The 18839-nt window shown below is 46.3% G+C and overlaps 1 protein-coding gene across 1 annotated transcript in view; it reads left to right on the top strand.

The window, feature by feature from the left end:
• Positions 1 to 18839, top strand: part of HUNK (hormonally up-regulated Neu-associated kinase) — a 45561-nt gene that overhangs the window by 8810 nt on the left and 17912 nt on the right. Inside the window, exons 2-4 of the mRNA XM_027699837.1 lie at positions 7683 to 7975; positions 14363 to 14418; positions 18571 to 18706. Coding sequence (XP_027555638.1) covers positions 7683 to 7975; positions 14363 to 14418; positions 18571 to 18706 — 485 coding nt within the window. The remainder of the gene's footprint in view (positions 1 to 7682; positions 7976 to 14362; positions 14419 to 18570; positions 18707 to 18839) is intronic.

The raw sequence follows: 18839 nt of genomic DNA, 5'->3' as shown, positions 1-18839 counted from the left end.
CTTCCCTGTTGGCTCATCATACCTTGAGTTCCAAGAGTTTTCCTCTGCAGAGCTGGGCGTGCCAGTCCTGCCTTATGAATGGGGGTCAAAAAGCCCTTTTCTGGAAAACACTGAGAATCTGGAAAGCGACACTTGATGGATATTTTCCATGTCAGTGGCAAGGCAAACCCATCTGTCCAGGGATTCAAGAGACACACTTTCTCCTTGCAGAGGATGTCTCCGGCCCGGAGGCTGGTTTGACAAGCTCCTGAGTGCTTCTTTTGGAACCTCTTCTGTGCATCCTCGTGCATCTCTGCGTCTGGCTTTCTGCCACCTCTGCTTTCATCAGTCTCTGCATAATCTCTCTTGACTTGTGCAGATATCCTTGGAGGCCAGGGAGGTAAAAATGTGCTCCCCTCCCTCGGGGATGCAGTTATAGCTCCCCCATTAATTAGCTGACCAAGAGAGCACTGAGAGGTTGCTGGAATGGATTCCTTTCTGCCCAAGGCGAGACAGTTCCCCACCGTGACCCACTCGAGACAAGCCATGTGTTCCTTCCCAGGGATGGGGCTGTTCTGTATTCCTGCTTTCCAAGGCTGTGCTCTGACCCTGTGGCATCTGTGCCTTGAACAAAATCCTGCTGCTTTGGACGTGCAGGGCCAAGGAAAAAACGTGGTTTTCGGAGGTTTCTTTTCAGGGTGGCTGGGTGGGGGCAGGATTGTGGCACCCTCCTTACCCCAAAACCATCTCCCACTGGTCCCTGAGCTCTAAAGGTCCAGCTGTTCCAGGTGGCACAGGCACTGGCAGGTCAGGATGTGTCTGTTTGCATGACTCCTCCTGACACTTCATGTTGGCATTCTCCTAGTGAAATATTTTGAGCTTCAGTCAGCTACTGCAACAAACAGTTCCTGGACCTCAGACTGTTCTGAAGCTCTTTTCATAACTCTTCCCAAAATTTGAACATCGTTTTGGAATTACTGGCACCAGAACTGGATGCAGTAATCTAATAATAGTCCCCAGTGCCTTGGACAGGTGTAATTAATACCTTTTCTTTTTAACAAATACATCCTGCTTATGGTTGTAGGGATTATGTTTAAGTTGGCTGTGGCACCAAGAGGATTTATGATCATTTGCTTATCTCAAGTGCTCCTGAATACCTTTCTGCACTGCTGGATACTGTCATTTCCAGGCTGTGGGGAATGGGAAGATGTTCTTTTTATCCCCTGGCCATTTGATTCGTTCTGTTCAGGCTGCTGTGGGTCTGAAGTATGTGAGGGAGTGTACTCAGAGCTGCTTTCTGGTTTGGAAGAGTTTGTTTCATCAGGGGCTGATTTCAGGCTTTCCTGACTATCTGGTGTGCCAGCAGAGAGAGTGGCCTTCTGCCTGCTGAGACATTTATCCTGTACTTGTCTCTACAGCTGGTTTTGTGTATTGCTAAGCCCAAAACTCTTGGCTTGCACTGTCAGAGGCTCAGAAGAAAAGAGAATACCTTTACAGAAGTGCTGCCTTTTCTGATTGCTGATTTTACTAAATATCAGAGCAAATGCCAAAATAAACCTATATATTCAGCTGTCCTACAAATAGCAGATACAAATCTATGAAAGACTGAATCTTGCCACTCAAATGATATTATTTATCAAGCTATTAAATATATATTTTATTTTATAGAGTATATTACAATATATTACAATATTATTATATTATAATACATTATTATATTACATTATATATATTTTACATATCAAGAGATTATATTCCTTGTTTAACATAAAACCTCAACACTTCTCTGTGTAGCTGCTGAGCAGCCTTTTCACACTGTGTGCACATGTTTAACTCAACTTCTGTCCCCCTGCTCCATTCGTGGCAAGCAGACAAGGCAGATGTAAAAGTCTCTCAGAACTGGGTGGAACAGGCTGCAAGGTAATTTGGCAAAGGCCTAACATGGAGCATGTTACCTTTTTTTATGTTTTCAATGTGTTCAGTCTCATGGGGAGAGTTAAGTTTGTGTTCCTGTCATGTTGTCTCGTGTCACCTGTGCCTGACAGTCCTGAGGGAAGAGCTGTGATTTCTCTCTGTCCTTGCTGAAGGGCACAGTTTATCAACTTCTGGTGTGCATTTGCTTGGATGATCCTTTTCTTTACTGCTTTATTCTTTAAGATACTGGAACTTGCCATATAAGTTCCTTTACTGCACTGTAAAATTTGCTAAGCTGTAACAGTTAAAGGAAAGAATAAATGCTACCCGGAGAATGAAGTTGGCATTTTCTGATCCTTGGATTCAGTTGTGAAAAGCAACTTTTTACATGCCTGGCTGGTTGGTTGCCCAAACTGAGATGCCCTTGAAGGGGCTGCTGACAATTGTGCAGGCTTCAAAGTTAGGCCTGTGTAATATGATTTGAGTTGGCCACCCAAAATCACCAGCTGGTTTTGAAAACGAAGCTCAGATTTTTGTGGTGAGAACAGTGGTAAATTCAAAGCGAGCTGCAAGTGATGCCAGACAGCTATCACTGGGAGTGAGGGAGAAAAGAAACTCCATTCATTGCCTTCTTGGGCACATTAAAAAAAACAACCAAAAAGCCAAAAAACTGGAGATGGACTTGCAGTACTAATGGCTGTAAAATATCTCCGTGGGCTGGCTCTTTGTCTCATTCTCCTGGCAAAGCTTAAACTAAACAGTAAAAGTTTGTGGGTTTAGGTGCACAAGTCCAGATCTCAGGCCTTCCAGTTGCTTGTCCCCTGAGCTGTGCCCCATAGCCTTGGCATGGTCAGGGTGCCATCTCCAGCAGGTCTGCCAAAACAGACCCTGGCAGGGAAAAATAAAAGGGGAAAAAAAGACAGAAAAAAGGGCTGGGTGGTTGTCCCTCCAACAGCTGAATACTCCTTTCGACGGCTGAAGTTGCTTCTCTTGTGCTCTGTGGTCTCCTGGCCAAATCCCCCAGCGCCTGCTGGATTCCTTTTCAAACCAGTTTCCTCTCCATTCAGCCAGAGCTCCCTTTGGCAGCAGCCAGCAGGAACTGCCTCCCTCTCGGTCGGACTTAGGAGGGAATTTGCAGAAGGAAACAATCCGAGCGGTCGGGTAAGAGGAGAAAGCTCTTTAAAAAAGTCCCCAAGATGTCATACCCTGACTCTCTGCGAGGTCACGTGCCATCCTCTGTTCCCTGCAAAGTTAAACATGTTCTAACATTATTTGCCAAGCTGGGGCCACTGCTGTGAAGCTGTTCCTCGGGTTGTTATCGCAGGCGTGTGACGTGAGCGTTGTTCGGGGCCTCTTGGCCTCGGCTCCTCGAAAGGGTCCTTGAGAAAAAACCTGTTTTCTGGCAAACAGGAAGGGCAAATGCTGAGGGGCATCTCACAGGCCAAGAGACGGCCTGTGCAGAGACCTGGCAAACCAGGAACCCCGGGCTGAACTCACCCCTGGGCGCTCCGAGCGCCGAAGTCACTGCTGGTCAGGGGGTTGTCACTGGGGTTTGATTCAGGTGGAATCATGATGTGTCAAGAACTCAAAGATTGAGATTCACCAGGGAAAGTCAGGTAGGGGGATCGATGTTTTTACAGTAATGGCTTGAATAAAGCTCTTTGCATCTTGGGGAGGAAACAACCAACCAAAGAAACAGGAATCCAGTTGGCCTTCCACCAATTTCGTGTGTTGGTGAGCTTGGATCTCCCCTCCTGCCCCAGCAGCATTCTGGTTTTGTGTTCAGCTTCATCCTGGCACCCAGCACGTGGTTTCCCAGCAGCAGCACACAGCAGGCACGCCATGCCTTGAATCTCTTAGGGAAGCACAGCAGAAGTTGAAAAACGGGAGCTTTCAAAGCAGAATTCCAGCACCAAGGAGTATTTATGGAGGGTCAGCTCACAGAAAGAAGCTGTGACTTCTTTAGATAGGACTGAGCAGCAGCCTGAGGAAGCAGCCTCAGGCTGGGACATGCCCAGGGTGTGTGTGAGCCACCTTCCCTGCTTTGTGGCAGTTCCATGTGTCAAGGCACGAGTGCTCACAGAGGGGATGCAAAATGAGTTTTCTCGGGGTGCATCAGCGATCCAGCGACCAAAGGCTCCCGGGTTTCTCCCGGCGACGTTTGGTCCTTTAAACTGTTCCTTCTTGCCTTCCCTCGGGGCCGTGCTGTGACTGTTTTCGTGCAGTTTGGTGCCAGTGAGCTTCACCCTCCTCCGCCTCTCTGCTGCGGATTCACAGGCCCTCCCAAAGCAGAGCTGGCAGGAATCCTCCTCCCCCCCCGCCCGTGTGTGCCCAACACGTGCCTCTGTTTGGGTGATGACACGTGCCCGTGTTTGCTGCTGGTGGTGGTGGAGCTGCTTGGTTCTCCCAAGAGGATCTGTGGAGAAGGAGTGGTGCTTGCACTTGCCTCACCTCCACTTCTGGGTGCTTCAGCCCAACCTGAACTATTTTAGTGCGACGATCGAGAGAAGCAGCAATTGCTCATATGATGTGTCACACCATAAACTTCAGGAAAGTAATTCATTCCAGCAGTGTAATTCTAGGACTCGGGAACCAAAAATATGGGCTATTACTCATCTTTGTATCTCATAAAACAGAATAACCTAAACCATTTATCTGTTTACACAGCAGAGGTTTAGGGAAAAGCAAAGTGTTGAATGTCAAGAGCCACTGTTGCTACATACTCGGAGTGATTACCTGCTTTATCATTTATTTTTTTTATCTCTGTGCCAATATTGGCCAAGAATTCGAGTCAGGAGATAGGCATGATGCAGAAACAAAGAGCCCCTACTTGAAACTTAGGAGAGCAGAGCTGAATCACTGGCATGCCTTGAGTAGGCTGTGAGAGCTCGAATGTGTTTGTTTTATGATTACCCAACATCTACAGTATTTTCTCTGCTGAATGCTTTTTCCTTCTGCATGAATGAAGTTTCCAGGTGCATGCACACACATCTACCCTGCACAGGAGGCCGTGTGTGTTAAATGTGTCGGGGCACATTTGGTCTTCACTTGCCTCGGTCTAACTCAGGATGAACTCGAAATCGGGGATATTTAGCTAAGTCAGCCTCAGAGTAACTGCCTGCAGAGTTTGATCCCTGGATCAGGCTGTTGCTGGAACAAATCTGTGGTTTCCACCTTTGTTAGCTGTGCTGGGGGGGTCTTTTGGACCTGATGCAGAGAGTCTTGAAGGGGGAAAGGTAGCTCGGAGTCAGGGGTGAGCCTGAAAGCAGCTTTGCTTGTCTGCTGGGATGGGTGGGGTGCCTGACCAAGTGTCTGTCAAAATCAAGGAGAAAATTTGTCCTTGAGGCATAGAAAGCTAATTCTTTGTGATGGTGAGAAGGTCCTCAAGTAGTCACAGAGTTGGCTCTGTCTTCTGGGTTCAGATGGTTGCCCTGAGCCAGCTGAGCTCGGCCTGGGCAGCAGATGTGGACACGTGTCATAATGTGCCTTTTTTTATTTGGATCCATGAATTGGGGGTGACTTACCAATATGAATAACAGGTTGTTGCTCCATATTGTTAACGTTCCATGTTTTGTACCCCGAGGAAAATATTTTTTTAATATTATTTATTATTTATTTTTGCAAAGATGGTGGTGTGCTGCCAGTGCACAGTGTGGTATTTCATGTTTCTGTAACCCATGAAATTGTCTGTCCTCACCAGAGTAACCTGTGTGGTTTGCTGTCAAAATAACCCTCGCCAGCCTCTGTGCTCGGTTTTATCTCATTAGATGAAATAATGTACTAATTTAAGTCTGTTTCCTTGGTGAATCCACCTGAGGGCTTCAAAAATGGTGAAGCTGAGCTCTGATTTACCTGCTGTTTTATCTGATGACTAAATGATCTTTCTTTAATACGACTAGTCAGGAATGTGGCTTCCAGGTGTTTGTGGTCCTGCTGCTGCTCCGAGCTTCACCCAGGCAGTTTGTCTGTGTGTGGTTATCTTTTTATCAGGGGTTTGTCATCAGAGTGATCTTTCCATAGTAGAAATGTTTCCAGCTCATAGCACGCTCAGCAATATTGGCCTCTGGCTCTTAGGACAGACTATGAAGCCCTAATTCCTGTAGTTTTACTCTTCAGTTCCTCTGCTGATAGAACTTGACTTTGATTCAACGGGTTGGGGTCTGTTTTTGTTGTCATGTTTCCAGGCCGTGCTTTTCGTGGCTTTTGTTCTCGACAGGAAAACCAAAATGTTCACACTAATTTACCCTTTGCTTTGCTTGCAGAAAAAAATAAAGGTAAGGCCAGTCAGAGAGGGAGCTGTTGTGTCCTTGATGTGTGCTTGGCACTTTCTCAGGGCTGGGAAGGAGGCCAGATAAATTATTCCAAACCTATCTCCCTATGGTAAAACCCACCAGGCTGCAGTGCTGTGGGTTGTCAGGATGTAGTTGGCCAGGGTGGGAGGAGAGTTTGCTGGGAGTAGTTGGTCTGTTGGCTGTGAGGAGGGATGTTGTGCAAGCTGGAGATAAAACCCAAGCCCCAGAGGCTTCTCTGTAAGTTGAGGGTAAATAAAACTGAAGTTTTCCCCATATTTGTTTTTCCTGCTCATTGTAGGACTACTAAGGTAATGCAGGAACTCCTCCAAGGCCAGATCCAGCAGACAGCAAAGATCTGGGTGCAGCATCTTTGTGCCTCCCACCGAGGAGGCAGATGTGGCATTTTCTGTGTGTTTTATTGGACCTGTACCCGTGCAAACAAGACTCCTTCACATCATGTAAAAATCAGTATCCTGCAGGAATACCAGGCAGTGCTTCCCCCCTCTCATCCTGATGAACAAGCAGCTGTCACTTGGGTGACAACAGGCAGAGCTCCAAGGAAGTGAGGAGCCCAGCAGGAGGATTTTGTGGTGCCTTTTGTTGCTGAGCCTGGCACAAGCTGTTCAGGTTTTTTTCTGGTGCAAATGACCTGGAAGATGACCTGCAGCACCCAACTGAAATAAAAAATCTCAATGAATAAATATCTTATCTATAAACACCTTCCACTGGACCAGGTTGCTCCAACCTGCCCTTGGACACTTCAGGGATGGGGCAGCCACAGCTTCTCTGGGCAACCTGTGCCAGGGCCTCCCCACCCTCACAGAGAAGAGTTTCTTCCTAATCTCTAACTTGAATTTACACTCTCAGTCTGAAGCCATTCCCCCTTGTCCTGTCACTGCATGCACTTGTCCAAAGTCCCTCTCCAGCTCTCTTGAGAGAGAGAGAGAGAGAAAAAGAGGGAAAAAGAAACGTGCCACGAGAGTAGTTACCAAAATTATTTTGTTTTTCATAGTATGTTTTTCTCCTGCTTAATCATGCAAAGCTAATGCTTGACTATAGTCTAAGAAAATTGTCATGGAAGCACATCATCTCAAGTTGCATATTCAAAGCCAGGAAAAGCTAAAAATGGCACTTAAAACCTGTAAACACCAGCCTGGAGGCTTTCTGAGTAAACAGCTAAAAGAAATGCCCAGCGTTTGGTGTGCAAAGTGCTTGTGTGTAGATAGTGGGATTGTTTCCTCTGCTTTGTTGCTTATTTCCTTGCTGTAATTTTTGACTGTCATTGCACAGGGAAATAAAGAAAGGTCTGGTCAGTGGGGTTGGAAAAACATCTCTTTCTCTGACCTGTGCAGTTGTGCTTGAAACCGTGGCGTGTCAGCCGAGATGGACATCCTTTAAATTTCATTATTTTGAGGTTGTTTATACAAAGTTAAAGCAATAAATCACCCATGTGACTGCTGACAGCCCCCCCCAACCCCCTGGGTTTTTTTCCCTTAGGTGGCAGTGAAAGTCATTGACAAGAAAAGAGCCAAAAAGGACACCTACGTCACCAAGAACCTGCGGCGGGAAGGGCAGATCCAGCAGATGATCCGCCACCCAAACATTGCTCAGCTGCTGGATATCCTGGAGACCGAAAACAGCTACTACCTTGTCATGGAGCTGTGCCCCGGGGGCAACCTGATGCACAAGATCTACGAGAAGAAGAGGCTGGAGGAGCACGAGGCGCGCAAATACATCCGGCAGCTCATCCTGGCCGTGGAACATCTCCACCGGGCAGGGGTGGTCCACAGGTAACCCTAAAGGCCCTCCCTGGGGAAGTTTATATCAGGGAGCGGTATTTTGGCCTTTTTTTGTGTGTGTTGTAAGGAGACTTCCCCGTGAAAACGTGTTCCTGAGAGCTTTTTGGCTGCTTTTTGGCTGCTCTTCGCGGGGTTGTTTAGATGCTTGTGTTTTAGGCATAAAAAGGTATCTGCAGAAAGCACCTTAGCAAGTGTGTGGCTTCAGGTGGGCACACAGGAGACCTGCTGACTCCACATCCAGGAGATGATCCTTGTGGGTCCCTTCCAGCTCAGGATATTCTGTGGTTCTGTGTCCGTAGAGATAACCTGTGCATCCCAAAAGTAAAGGCCCTTTCCCTCCAAGCACTTGTTTTGCCTCTTCAGAGCTCTGGACCAGCGTGAGCTGCTGAATCATTTTGCTGTTCCTTTGAGAAGGTGGTTGTGGCTGTTGTTTTCCCGGTGGAAATACAGCGGTGTGGGGAGCTGGAAGATCATCTGGGCTCCAGGGGAAACAGGACTCATCCCAGAGGAGCCTGATGAGTCAGGAGTAGCTGCCTCTGAAGTTCCTGAGCAAGCAGCAAGTGGAAGAGGCTGGGAGAGTGCAGGTGCAGGTATCACACGTGGTGCCTTTTTCCACTTAGTGCTCTGGGCTGCTATGGAGACAGGAGGGTGGTGGGCTGGATGGACCTTTGGTCCGAGCCAGTATGTCTCCTCTCCTGTTCTTAGGTGTATTTATAGGGCACTGTGCTAAGAAGGAGGCTCTGCTTTCTAAATTTGGGCCAGCTGGTGTTAAGTCTGGGCTCCCACACAGTTCCCATATGATGCTGAGCAAGTTGTGTAGGCCCCATCCTCTCAGGTTATGTAGGCAGGTTGTAGGAGCCAGACATCTGAATGCTTTTGAGGATCTGGGTCTTCATTTCCTTGGCTTTGCTGGCTGTGTGGAGGATGGAGGGCTGTGCCCAGGGCCACTGTGCAGGCAGCTCCTCCAGCTGTGCCCAGCTGTGTGCTGAGCTGTGCAGCGTGGCTGCATCTGGCTTGGTGGAACCCCATGTGCTCTGAAACCTGCTTTTTTTTGTCTGGAGCCTTTATCTATATTCCCTGTATATTCCCATTAGAGATAAGGTGCACATGTGAGCCCAGGAGTGCTGAGCTCTTATCTCGAGCTAAATTTCAGGTACCACTGTAACATAAACATCTGAGCAGCCACCAGGTCCATTCTGCAGGTTGTCTACGAGCCACAAAACCGCTGATCTCTTTAAATTATTAACCCCACAGTTTAGGGCATGGACAAGGAAGGAAGTCTGTTTATTGTTTTAAGGGATCAGTTGCTATCTGGTATTGAGAGAGAGAGATGAAGGAAGCGAAGTTTCTGAGATGAGCAGAGGAAAACACGTCAGGAGCAGATGAACGTTCAGCTTTTAACAGCAGGACTAAGTTCAGCTGCAGCAGTTCCTCTCCCTGAAAAATTTGTAGTGGCCAAGGCACTTAAAGGGGATTTGTAGACTTGGCTTTGATTCCTTTCTCTTTCAGAGAGGATTCAAACCCACATTTTGTACAAAAATAGCTTGTTCCCTGAGTACAGGCTGGAATCACCAGGCTGTTGTGGTGGGAAGGCAGGCAAGGCTTTGGGGCCCAAGAAGCCTGAGTTCCCATGCGGGTGCTGCAGGTTTGGCCCTCACCCCTTCCCTCCCTGCTGTCTCCGAACATCAGCACAGCTCCCAGACCCTGGAGGGTGAGGGATATGAGTGAGCAGGGGGAGGAAGCAGCTCTGAGAGCTCTGCCATGCTCTGCTGTGTCAGGCAGCTGAGCTCTGCCCGCCCAGCCCTGTGGCGTTGGTTTAATCCTTGCCCCAAAGGCAGCCACTCCATCCACTCTGGTTCTCAGCTCACAGCACAGAGCTGCTTCTTGGGAGGCTTCCACACGGTGATGAGCAGGTCTAATTCTGCCTAAACTGATAAAATTTGACAGAATCACAGGCAGTGTGTCTGCAAGTTATTTCTCTGGCTTAACCCATTCGACGTCTTGACCTGTTCTGCAAACCAAGCGTGTAGAGCAGTGCAGAGATGCAGGAAAAGCTCTGGTGGCGTGATCCAGATTTATTCTCCTGGCTCTCTGCGAGCAAGAGAGGGAGAAAGAATAATAATTACCCCAGGAGTTGTCCTCCAGCATCTCAGGCTTCCGACTGTGGCAGCTCTAAAAACAGACCACTCAACCAGCTACTGAAGAGTGGGGGGGGAAAAAACCAGTGATTCATTCTGTCCCTGGATGAAATGGCAGTGTTGTTGTTGTTGATATTTTTAAAGCAGGTAAAAATACCAGCACTTTCATGTGCTTGGTGATCTGTGGGTGTTTGCATTCGCTGCGTGGGGAACAAACCTGGGCCAGAACTCGGGGCTGGTGTTTTTGTCTCTCCATGTGATTTCACCATTCACATTTTCACACTGAAAAGTGTTCCCTGGCTGTTTTGTTGCAAAAAGGTCACTGGGTTTGTCTGCGTGATTCGGGGAATAATAGAGACAACTTACCCTGTTCTATAACTTAGGATGGAAAAAACACCCAGATGAAATAAGTTGCATATAATTTACTTGCATTATTCCATGAATATTACTCAGAAAGCTTCATGGCTTGCAGTCTTGGCATGGCAGAAAACCAGTCTGGTTTTTGGACAAGTTCAGGGATCCAGAATTCAATGGAAATGCTTCTGTTAAGAGGCACTGATGTGTGAAAAGCCTAAAATTAAAGAACTTTAGGAAACCTCATTTTATTTAGAGGTGTAAAAGTACCTCCAAACTCATGTTTGGCTGTACAGATGTGTTTAAAATTATAAATATTCATGTGCTAAGATGGATGAAGAAGTTCTTGAGTGCAGAAGCTGCATCTTTGGTGAGGGCTGTCCAGGGCTGAGAACTCCTTGGCTGCTTGCTGAAAGCAAAATGCCACAAGCCTATATATAATTTCATGTAATCATTTGTGTTTCGTTCCCTCTATCAGGAGGGTTGGCTGGTTGCTAAAAATATACTTGCCACAAGCTCAGCTGTGAATCAGGTAGGAATATTTATCTTTTCCCTCTGACAGAGGAAAACAAACCCAAATGGCAGGATCTGGTAAAGCTTTCTCTTGGCAGAGGGTGTTTACACAGCCCTTCACGCTGTCAAAAAGCAGGATGAACAATAAGCCCTCAGGGAGCATAAGGACAGCAGAGAAAACGAAGTGAAAGCCTTGGTGCTTGCCACTGCATCCCACAGGAAATTCTCAACAACCCTTTTAAAGTCACTTTAACAAAACTCAATCCCATTCAGTGCAATTACTGTCAGGATGTCAAAGAAAAGGAATTTAATGATGTATTGGTGGCAGAGATAGCTTTCTGTGTTCCCCCTTTTTTCTGTCCTCCTGGCAGCATATTTGTGCCTTCCACTGCCATTTGGTGATTAAAAGCAGATCAGGAGCTTGGAAGACACAAAAAAGGCCCTGAGGTTTTGAGCAGAGTGAGGTGGTGCCATACAATCCAGATGCTCAGGGTGGCACAGGATTCCTGCTCTGGTACCTGCTCCTTTGACATGTGGGCTTTGATAACTTCCATCCTATTCATTTGAAGTGCCAGATGCTGCTGCAATATTTATGACAGATCCTGCACCACAGAACAAACTCCCCTTTTGAAGTGCAGAGCCGGTTTCTCTTTCTATTTTATGTCAGATTTCAAAATTACCTTTGGGCATTCTCTTGGAGTGCTCTGGTGTAAACAAACTAAACATCATTTTAGTGAAGACAATAGGCTGAATCCCTCTTTTACAGAGGCAGACACATGGAATTCAGGGATGTTACTGACAGGAGAATCGGGTTCAATAAGTGGTGTTTTGATAACAAACCCTTTGAAATGTATATTGGCATATAAATGTGATGATGAACCTAAATCTCACCTCTGGCTCCTGCACAGGGCTGCAGAATGGGCTTGTGGGTTGGTAGTTAAGGAGTGATTTTTTTTTTATGGTGTTGTGATTAAAAATAAGATGCAGGAGACAGCAGCCAACAACTTCTGCTTTGCAGCTGCTTGCTGGTAAAACCTTCCTTCTCATCCTTCCTCCCCCAGACAAGAAATAAAGTGTGAAATGTAAAACTTCCATTTGCAGCCTGCTGCCTGCCATGGCATGGAATATAAACTGCTTTGGGGAGTACACTTGTGTTCCTCACTGGAGGCACTGGCTGGAGCTGAGGTTTCCAAAGTGGTCTGAGAAGCTCTAAGCAAAGCCAGGGATGAATCAGCCCCATCAACAAACTCCCAAATGAACTTATCCCATGAAGATGGTGTATTTTCAGACCCAGGGAATGTTGCCTCTTTGCTGCCAGCTTCACGGGCTGCAAAGGCATAAATATCTGCTGATTCTCCACACTGTGGGAATGCCTTGAGTGTCTTCATTATTCCTAGATTTCACTACCTTGTGCCGTAGTGAGACATTCTCAGCATCATGGAACTAACCCCTCAGGAAAAGGTAACATTTTTTTGGTCCTTTCATATTTAATCACTGAGGGTATTTTTAAGTTTTTCAGCAATGAATGCTGAAAGTTTGCTTAAGGGGGGAAAACAAATAAATAATCCTTTAGTCCTGGTTTTTTTTGAGGAGCTGTGACAGCAAGGAACAAGATCAGATTTACTTCAAGGAGGGAGCTTGAAAGTGTCCAGAGTTGCTGCTTTGTTTGGATGTTGACATGATCTCATTGCAATGGACAAAGTCCCAGAAGTGGAGCCCTGAATTTCAGGCCCTGTATTACAAAGGGTTTAAAAAAATAAAAGCAAACTAAGACAGCCAATGAAGGGTCTGGAGCACAAGTCTTATGAGCAACTCAGATAAGCCTCTCTTTGGAAAAGATAATTAAATTTTCTCTTTAGGTTGTATCAAGGAGTGAAAGCCTCCTGTCCTGGCTCCCGGTGTCACTCCAAAAAACAGTGCTTTCATATTGGGATTGACAAAAAACGTGGGGCATATGGACCATTAGATCAGTTACCACTCACTGGCAAATCTGCTGAGAATAGACAGATGGGTAAACATCTTTAACCAGGGCTGGCTGCACTCTATACTGGGCTGATATTTACATTGCTATTTTTTCCTCTAATAGCTTTAAAATGCCCTGTAATATTTACCTTTTTTTTTTTTTAAATTTTTTAACCTTGAATGCTTTTTGAAATATCTTGTGTTCCTGGCTAGTCCTCCCGTCTCTCAGTTGTTAACTCTGATTGCCTGCATGTCTTTTCTCCTCAACATACAGCTTTCATCTTCCCATTCCCTTGCCTTTTAAGTCTTCTTGGCCGATGCTTAATATACTCAGAGCTTCCAAATGGTCTTTGTCCTTGCTTTGAGACATTGCAATGTGTGACCCAAAGCTCCACGTGCTTCTCTTGGTTTCAGTTTAAGTTTGGAGAAAGTCCTTGTGGTCTGATAAAGTGAGTGTCATCCTACCTGCAAGTCCTCTTCTGCCTCAGTTTTATTTGAAACACAGCATGAGCATGAAATGCAGTGGAGAGGAGCAGTTCAGGAAAGGCCTGGAGTAGGTCGTGGCTATTTTTCTTTCCTTCACAGATCCCTCCTTGTGGAAGTACTTAGCTGGGCTTGGTTGGTTTACTTGTCTTATTTTATTAAGCCTTATATCTTCATCTGGAGTACAGGCATCCTTCATCACTCCCTTTGCCTCACAGAGGCAAAATGCCATGGATGTCACTGACTTCCCATCATTACAGCTGATGGCTTAATCATCCAGGTTTTTCCGGAGCGTGCCGGGAGAAGCATCACTGCTCTGGGTATCCCAGAAATATTTCATGTCTGGAAGGGGGGGAAAAACTCTTGTGACGGAGATGTAGACTCTGTTTTTACCAGTACCAGTGCTGACCACCCCTGTGAAGAGTTTGAATGCTTCAACCCTCAGAGCAGGTTGATTCTTCTCTCCTGTGCAGGCAAGGGCAGGGGACGGACATTTGACCCCTCACATCCCTGCAGAGGAAGGTTCACTCCTTCCAGTGGCCTTTGGTTGGGAAGAGCAAGGGGAAAGCGACCTCCAGTTCCAAAAACACATATCTGAAATGTTTCCAAGTTTGTGAGATTTCTGCAAACTTTCCCAGTGTGTGAGAAACCCGAAGAGCCTCCTTAATTACAGGATGTACTGACAAATGTTTCTAAATGTTTCTAAAGTCGTTTTTGTGCCTGAAGAATAGGTGTGAAGCCGTGTGTGAAAGCTCTGTTAATTCTGGAGAGAGGGTGCACGGGGCTTTCTGCTTTGAATGTGGAACTGTGTGTGCTGCTTTCATTATGCAAGTTATTATACATGAGCCTTGTAAATAACACTGATGAGAGCGAGGGAAAGCTGCTTCATTATTTTGGAGACTCACTCAAAATATTTTCTTTCTTTCAGAGACTTGAAGATAGAAAATCTGTTGCTGGATGAAGACAACAATATCAAGCTCATTGGTATGAAACCACTTTGGCAATTCCAGTAATTAAAATTGTTAGTTTTATAAAGAGAGGTTTTTTTGAGACTTCATAATCCTCCATGTGACAATTGCTAATGTTGCTGCAGAGAGGAGCTGGGAGAGTATAGATAGCAATCAAGCTGTTCCTGACAGCATCTCCTGAAAAAAAATGATCCAAATAATTCAGCTTTAACTGGGTATGGGAATAATCTTGCATCTTTAAACCACAGCTTTCATATTCAGCTTGGGAACTTTGTAGAGAATTCAAGAATCGACACCACAGAAGTAATTTATTTTATTATCCTGATCATTTCATATTTGCTAAGGGCTGGATCCTGCCCCCGTATGCATATGCTTCCTCTGAAGTCAGTGGGAGTTGAGCACATTTTTAGCAGCTGGCAAAATTCGGTCCTATATTTATATTTGTTAAATTTGCTTCCAGCACCCAATGCGAAATTGGTTCGGAGGGCTGTTAAAAAATAAAAAAGATCAGTGATAGAGCCTTGGTTTGTGTTTAGGTATCAGCTGTACGTGGGGCTGGGTTCATTCAAGCTGTGCAGACATTTTAGATTAATCACTGGTGGGTACAGTCTCTCGCTGCCTTGCATAACTCCCATTAATGTTAATGTGGGCATTGAAAAGAAAATCTTCCCTTCATAAAATAAGCGCCCAACATCTGTTTGTATTTATTTCCATGCCTACACTTCTGCCTGCAGCGGAGTCTGTGGCTGCAGACTTCAAAAAACTCAACCCACTTCCTCCAAAAGGTTTTGTGGACTGAAAAGTGATGAAAAACACTTGGCTTTCAGGTCAAGTGGACACTCACTGACACAAAAAGCACGTGCATCTCCAGACAAACGAGAGGAGGATGGTTGATGAAATCTGAAATGTTCAAATTTTACTGGGAGAATTCAGCTTTTGAAAACGCTGCTCTGACTTTCAGTGTAGCAAATCAGCCGAATCTGGGAAAGTAACAGCAGGGAGAACTCTGCATTACCTCAGCCATGGGTCAAGGGGAGACTGAGATGTTGCCATGAATCATTCACCACTAATGGTGGATACCACCCATTATCTTGATTTAGCAGATAAGTGAGACCAGATGGCTCGCAACAGTGCTGTGTGAGCATCTGATGGATTTAAAGAACTTCTGCAGCTTCCCTGTTATCGGGTGTTTGGTTACACAATAATATGTGAACTTGACATCCAGAGCAAGACCTAATCAGATGATACGTGCACAATTAAAACTCCCGTGCCAAAAAGAATGTACTTCACAACTGTTCCTGCAGTTTCATTGGCTTTGGTTGCATGGAAAGGTCTCCCTGCAGTGGGTGGTGTGGGAAGAATAGAGAAAAGAGACAGTTTGATCTGCTGTGGCCTCGCTGGAGTTGAAATAGATTGTCCTCAGGTCTGCAGCCTGATGTTTTTCAGCCAAGCAGATTGCACACAGTATGTATTTTAAAACAAAGCAATTAAATCCCACCATCCAACTGGGTATGTTGTAGCAAAACAAAGGTAGTAGTAAATCTGCTGTAAGTAAAACCAGATTTAACACTGCAGCCAGCTCGTGCTGTATCTCACCAGCAATGCTGGTTCTTGTAATACCTGTGAAATGAAGAAAACCCACCATAAAGAGAGAAGAGAAGGTGAAATGAAAGTTTGAAAGGTGCCAGGGGGTGACACTCAAAGTCCCTGCTTTTTCATGCATTTCAGTGGGAACTGAATACCTCGAGTCCCTTTCTTCACCCAGCTGCTCAATGGCACCTGGATTTTGTTACTCCTTTTAGCTGTGTGACAAGGTGGTTTATGATGTGCTCTTACATATTCTTCTTAGAAAAGTCCCCTTTAAGAGGACTTATTCTTAGCAGTCTGTTAATCAGACTGAAGAACATCAGGACTGGGAATGTTGGGAATGATTCTCTTCGTCTCCCACCCCGTGCCGTGAAAAGCCACTTGCAGGCCACGCGAAGTCCTTGCTGGGGCACCTGTGACACTCAGCTCTGCTGGTCCAGCTTGTCCAGGAGCTTCTGTCTGACAGCTCTTTCCCTTTTCTGGCTGCCACAGCTCCAGAGATGGCTGTGCATCCATGGATTACTGCTGCTTTCCTGGAGGCGTTGCAGAGGAGTCGTGCGACGCGATACTCCGATAGCACGAACGGTGGGGGCGGGGGAGTTCCCATGTCATAATATTTACTTTGGAAAACCAAGGGTGGCCTTTGATCTGAATTCTGTAATTAGCTGGGCTTATTGAAAAGGGGAGCCCAGGGCAGAGGCAGGAATGGCAGTGGAATTACCAACGCTGGTGGTCACACCGTCCTTACCAAGCTCAGCAATAAAAACCGCACCGTGCTCACGATGTGCTGCCACAGTGTTAATAACAATATTCTCATTTCCAGGGCTAGGAAATCCCTGTCCTCGAGATGCATTTGTTTGCACACATTCTGCATTTTCAGCAGGCACTAGGGGAAAAAAAGGTATGGCAGCTCAGATGAATGAGCTGTAGGGAGTGAATAAGATGTTTATAACTGAAGAGAAGGTGTTTATAAAAGAAGAGAATGAAAACTTCCACTGACACTGATGAAGGGACGCTGATTTACAGCATTTCAGACTGCAGCCCTTACGTACTTTGATTGCAAGACATTATAGTATAGAGAAGTAATTTGGAGGGGGTATGACACTCTAGGGTAAAGACCAGCAATGGTGCTGTGTGGAGATATCATTTCTAGGAGTCTTTAAATGTATTTTACAGTTGACATAACTCATCTCGGGCCACAGCTAATGAATATGTTAATTAAGTTAATGGAGCCTCAGTAGTATTTGTAAAAGCCCCAGGGATAACACATATCTAACAGGGATGATTAAGCAGTGTCCAGGGACAATTGTTTTCCATCAGAGGCAAGGAAATTGTCTTGATTCCCCCTTCAGTGTTGACAGTGTTCTCCAGGAAAGCCCCCTTGAGCCTCTTTACATGTGAAATATGGTGATTCCTGTGTTCCCTGTGCTTGTCTGGCTCTCAGAGATGCAGCCAGTCGAGTGGAAAGCGCTGTGCCATCATTGGGCCACTCCAGCTCACACAGGCAGCCTGATAATTGCTTTTTTTTTTTTAGTAAGCATTTTTATATTTTTGTCTGGTTTTGTGAGGGAATAAGGCTTATGTGTCTGCCCTTTAATACCCTCAGGATTCCTGGCTGATTTCCCCTTCTCTGCCAGCTCTCCTAATTGCTTTCTCCCAAGCCAACCGTGGCTACCCCTGGACAGGGTGGGTTTGCCCTCCCCTGGCTGCACGTTGCCACCATCCACCTCTGCCACCAGTGTGACCCTGCCTTCCTTTCCTTGCTTAGTGGTTTCATTTTTAAGATCCTTCCCTAAGCCCAGTTCAGCCCACAGCAGAGCAGACAAGGGGAGATTTTGGGAACACCCTTCCCGGCGCCAGCCTGGTCTCGGGCTGCCTGAGAGCACTTGGGAAGCCTCAGCCTCCTCCTGCTGAGAGGCTCCCTCTGGTCTCCAGTGCCAGCCTGTGCCAGTCCCTTGTTGTTACTGCCAGCAAAAGAGTGGCAGATACACCCAGAAATGCAACAATTCAAGGCAGGAGTCAGGGAGGGGGCAGCCAAGTCAAGACATTCCCCTTCTTACTCCGGGACCTCCCCGTGTTATCTCAGAGCTGGAGCGCTGCCTCTCCACCCCTCTGAGCCTGTGCATTGCCCAGAAAAGTCACCCCCCCCTTGCATCTGATGGCTCATTGACACGATTTAGAGGGAATGTTGAGGGAGTCCCACTTAAACTTGGCCCCCCCATAACATCCTGCAGCACTGTGGAAGCCACAGCAGCCCTTGGTGGCCCTCAGTGCCTGGGCCGAGCTCAGCTCTGGCTGTTGCCATCCAGTTCCCAGTGAAATGGACTTGCTTTGTGTCTGAAATGGATGATTGTGCATATTCTAAGACTTCTTTTTGTTGTTTGTGGAAATCTCTGGTTATTTAGCACCTCGTAGAAACCAATTACACGACATTTTTGCATGTGGGTGAATTTTTTTTTTTCCTCGGGCAGCCCATTGCTTGGCTTTTGGAAAGAAAAAAATGTTCTTTCTTTTTCCCTTGTGTTCTAGGGCGGTCTGACTGTGACTGTCTTTCGTAACTCTGTCTCTGTGCCTTTCACAGACTTTGGATTGAGCAACTGTGCAGGCATCCTGGGTTATTCTGATCCCTTCAGCACCCAGTGTGGGAGCCCAGCATATGCAGCCCCTGAACTTCTGGCAAGGAAGAAATACGGGCCCAAAATAGACGTTTGGTCCATGTGAGTTACTTCTCTGCTTTATAATTGTCACTGCAACGAGCAGGGACACCTTCAACTCCATCAGAGCCCCATCCGACCTCACCTTGAGCGTTTCCAGAGATGGGGCATCAATAATGTAATAATGTCAAGCCTT

The sequence above is a fragment of the Neopelma chrysocephalum genome, unplaced genomic scaffold (assembly GCF_003984885.1).
Source record: "Neopelma chrysocephalum unplaced genomic scaffold, ASM398488v2 Primary Assembly neopelma1_141, whole genome shotgun sequence".
NCBI lineage: Eukaryota > Metazoa > Chordata > Aves > Passeriformes > Pipridae > Neopelma > Neopelma chrysocephalum.
This window is presented reverse-complemented; position numbering and strand designations above follow the sequence as displayed.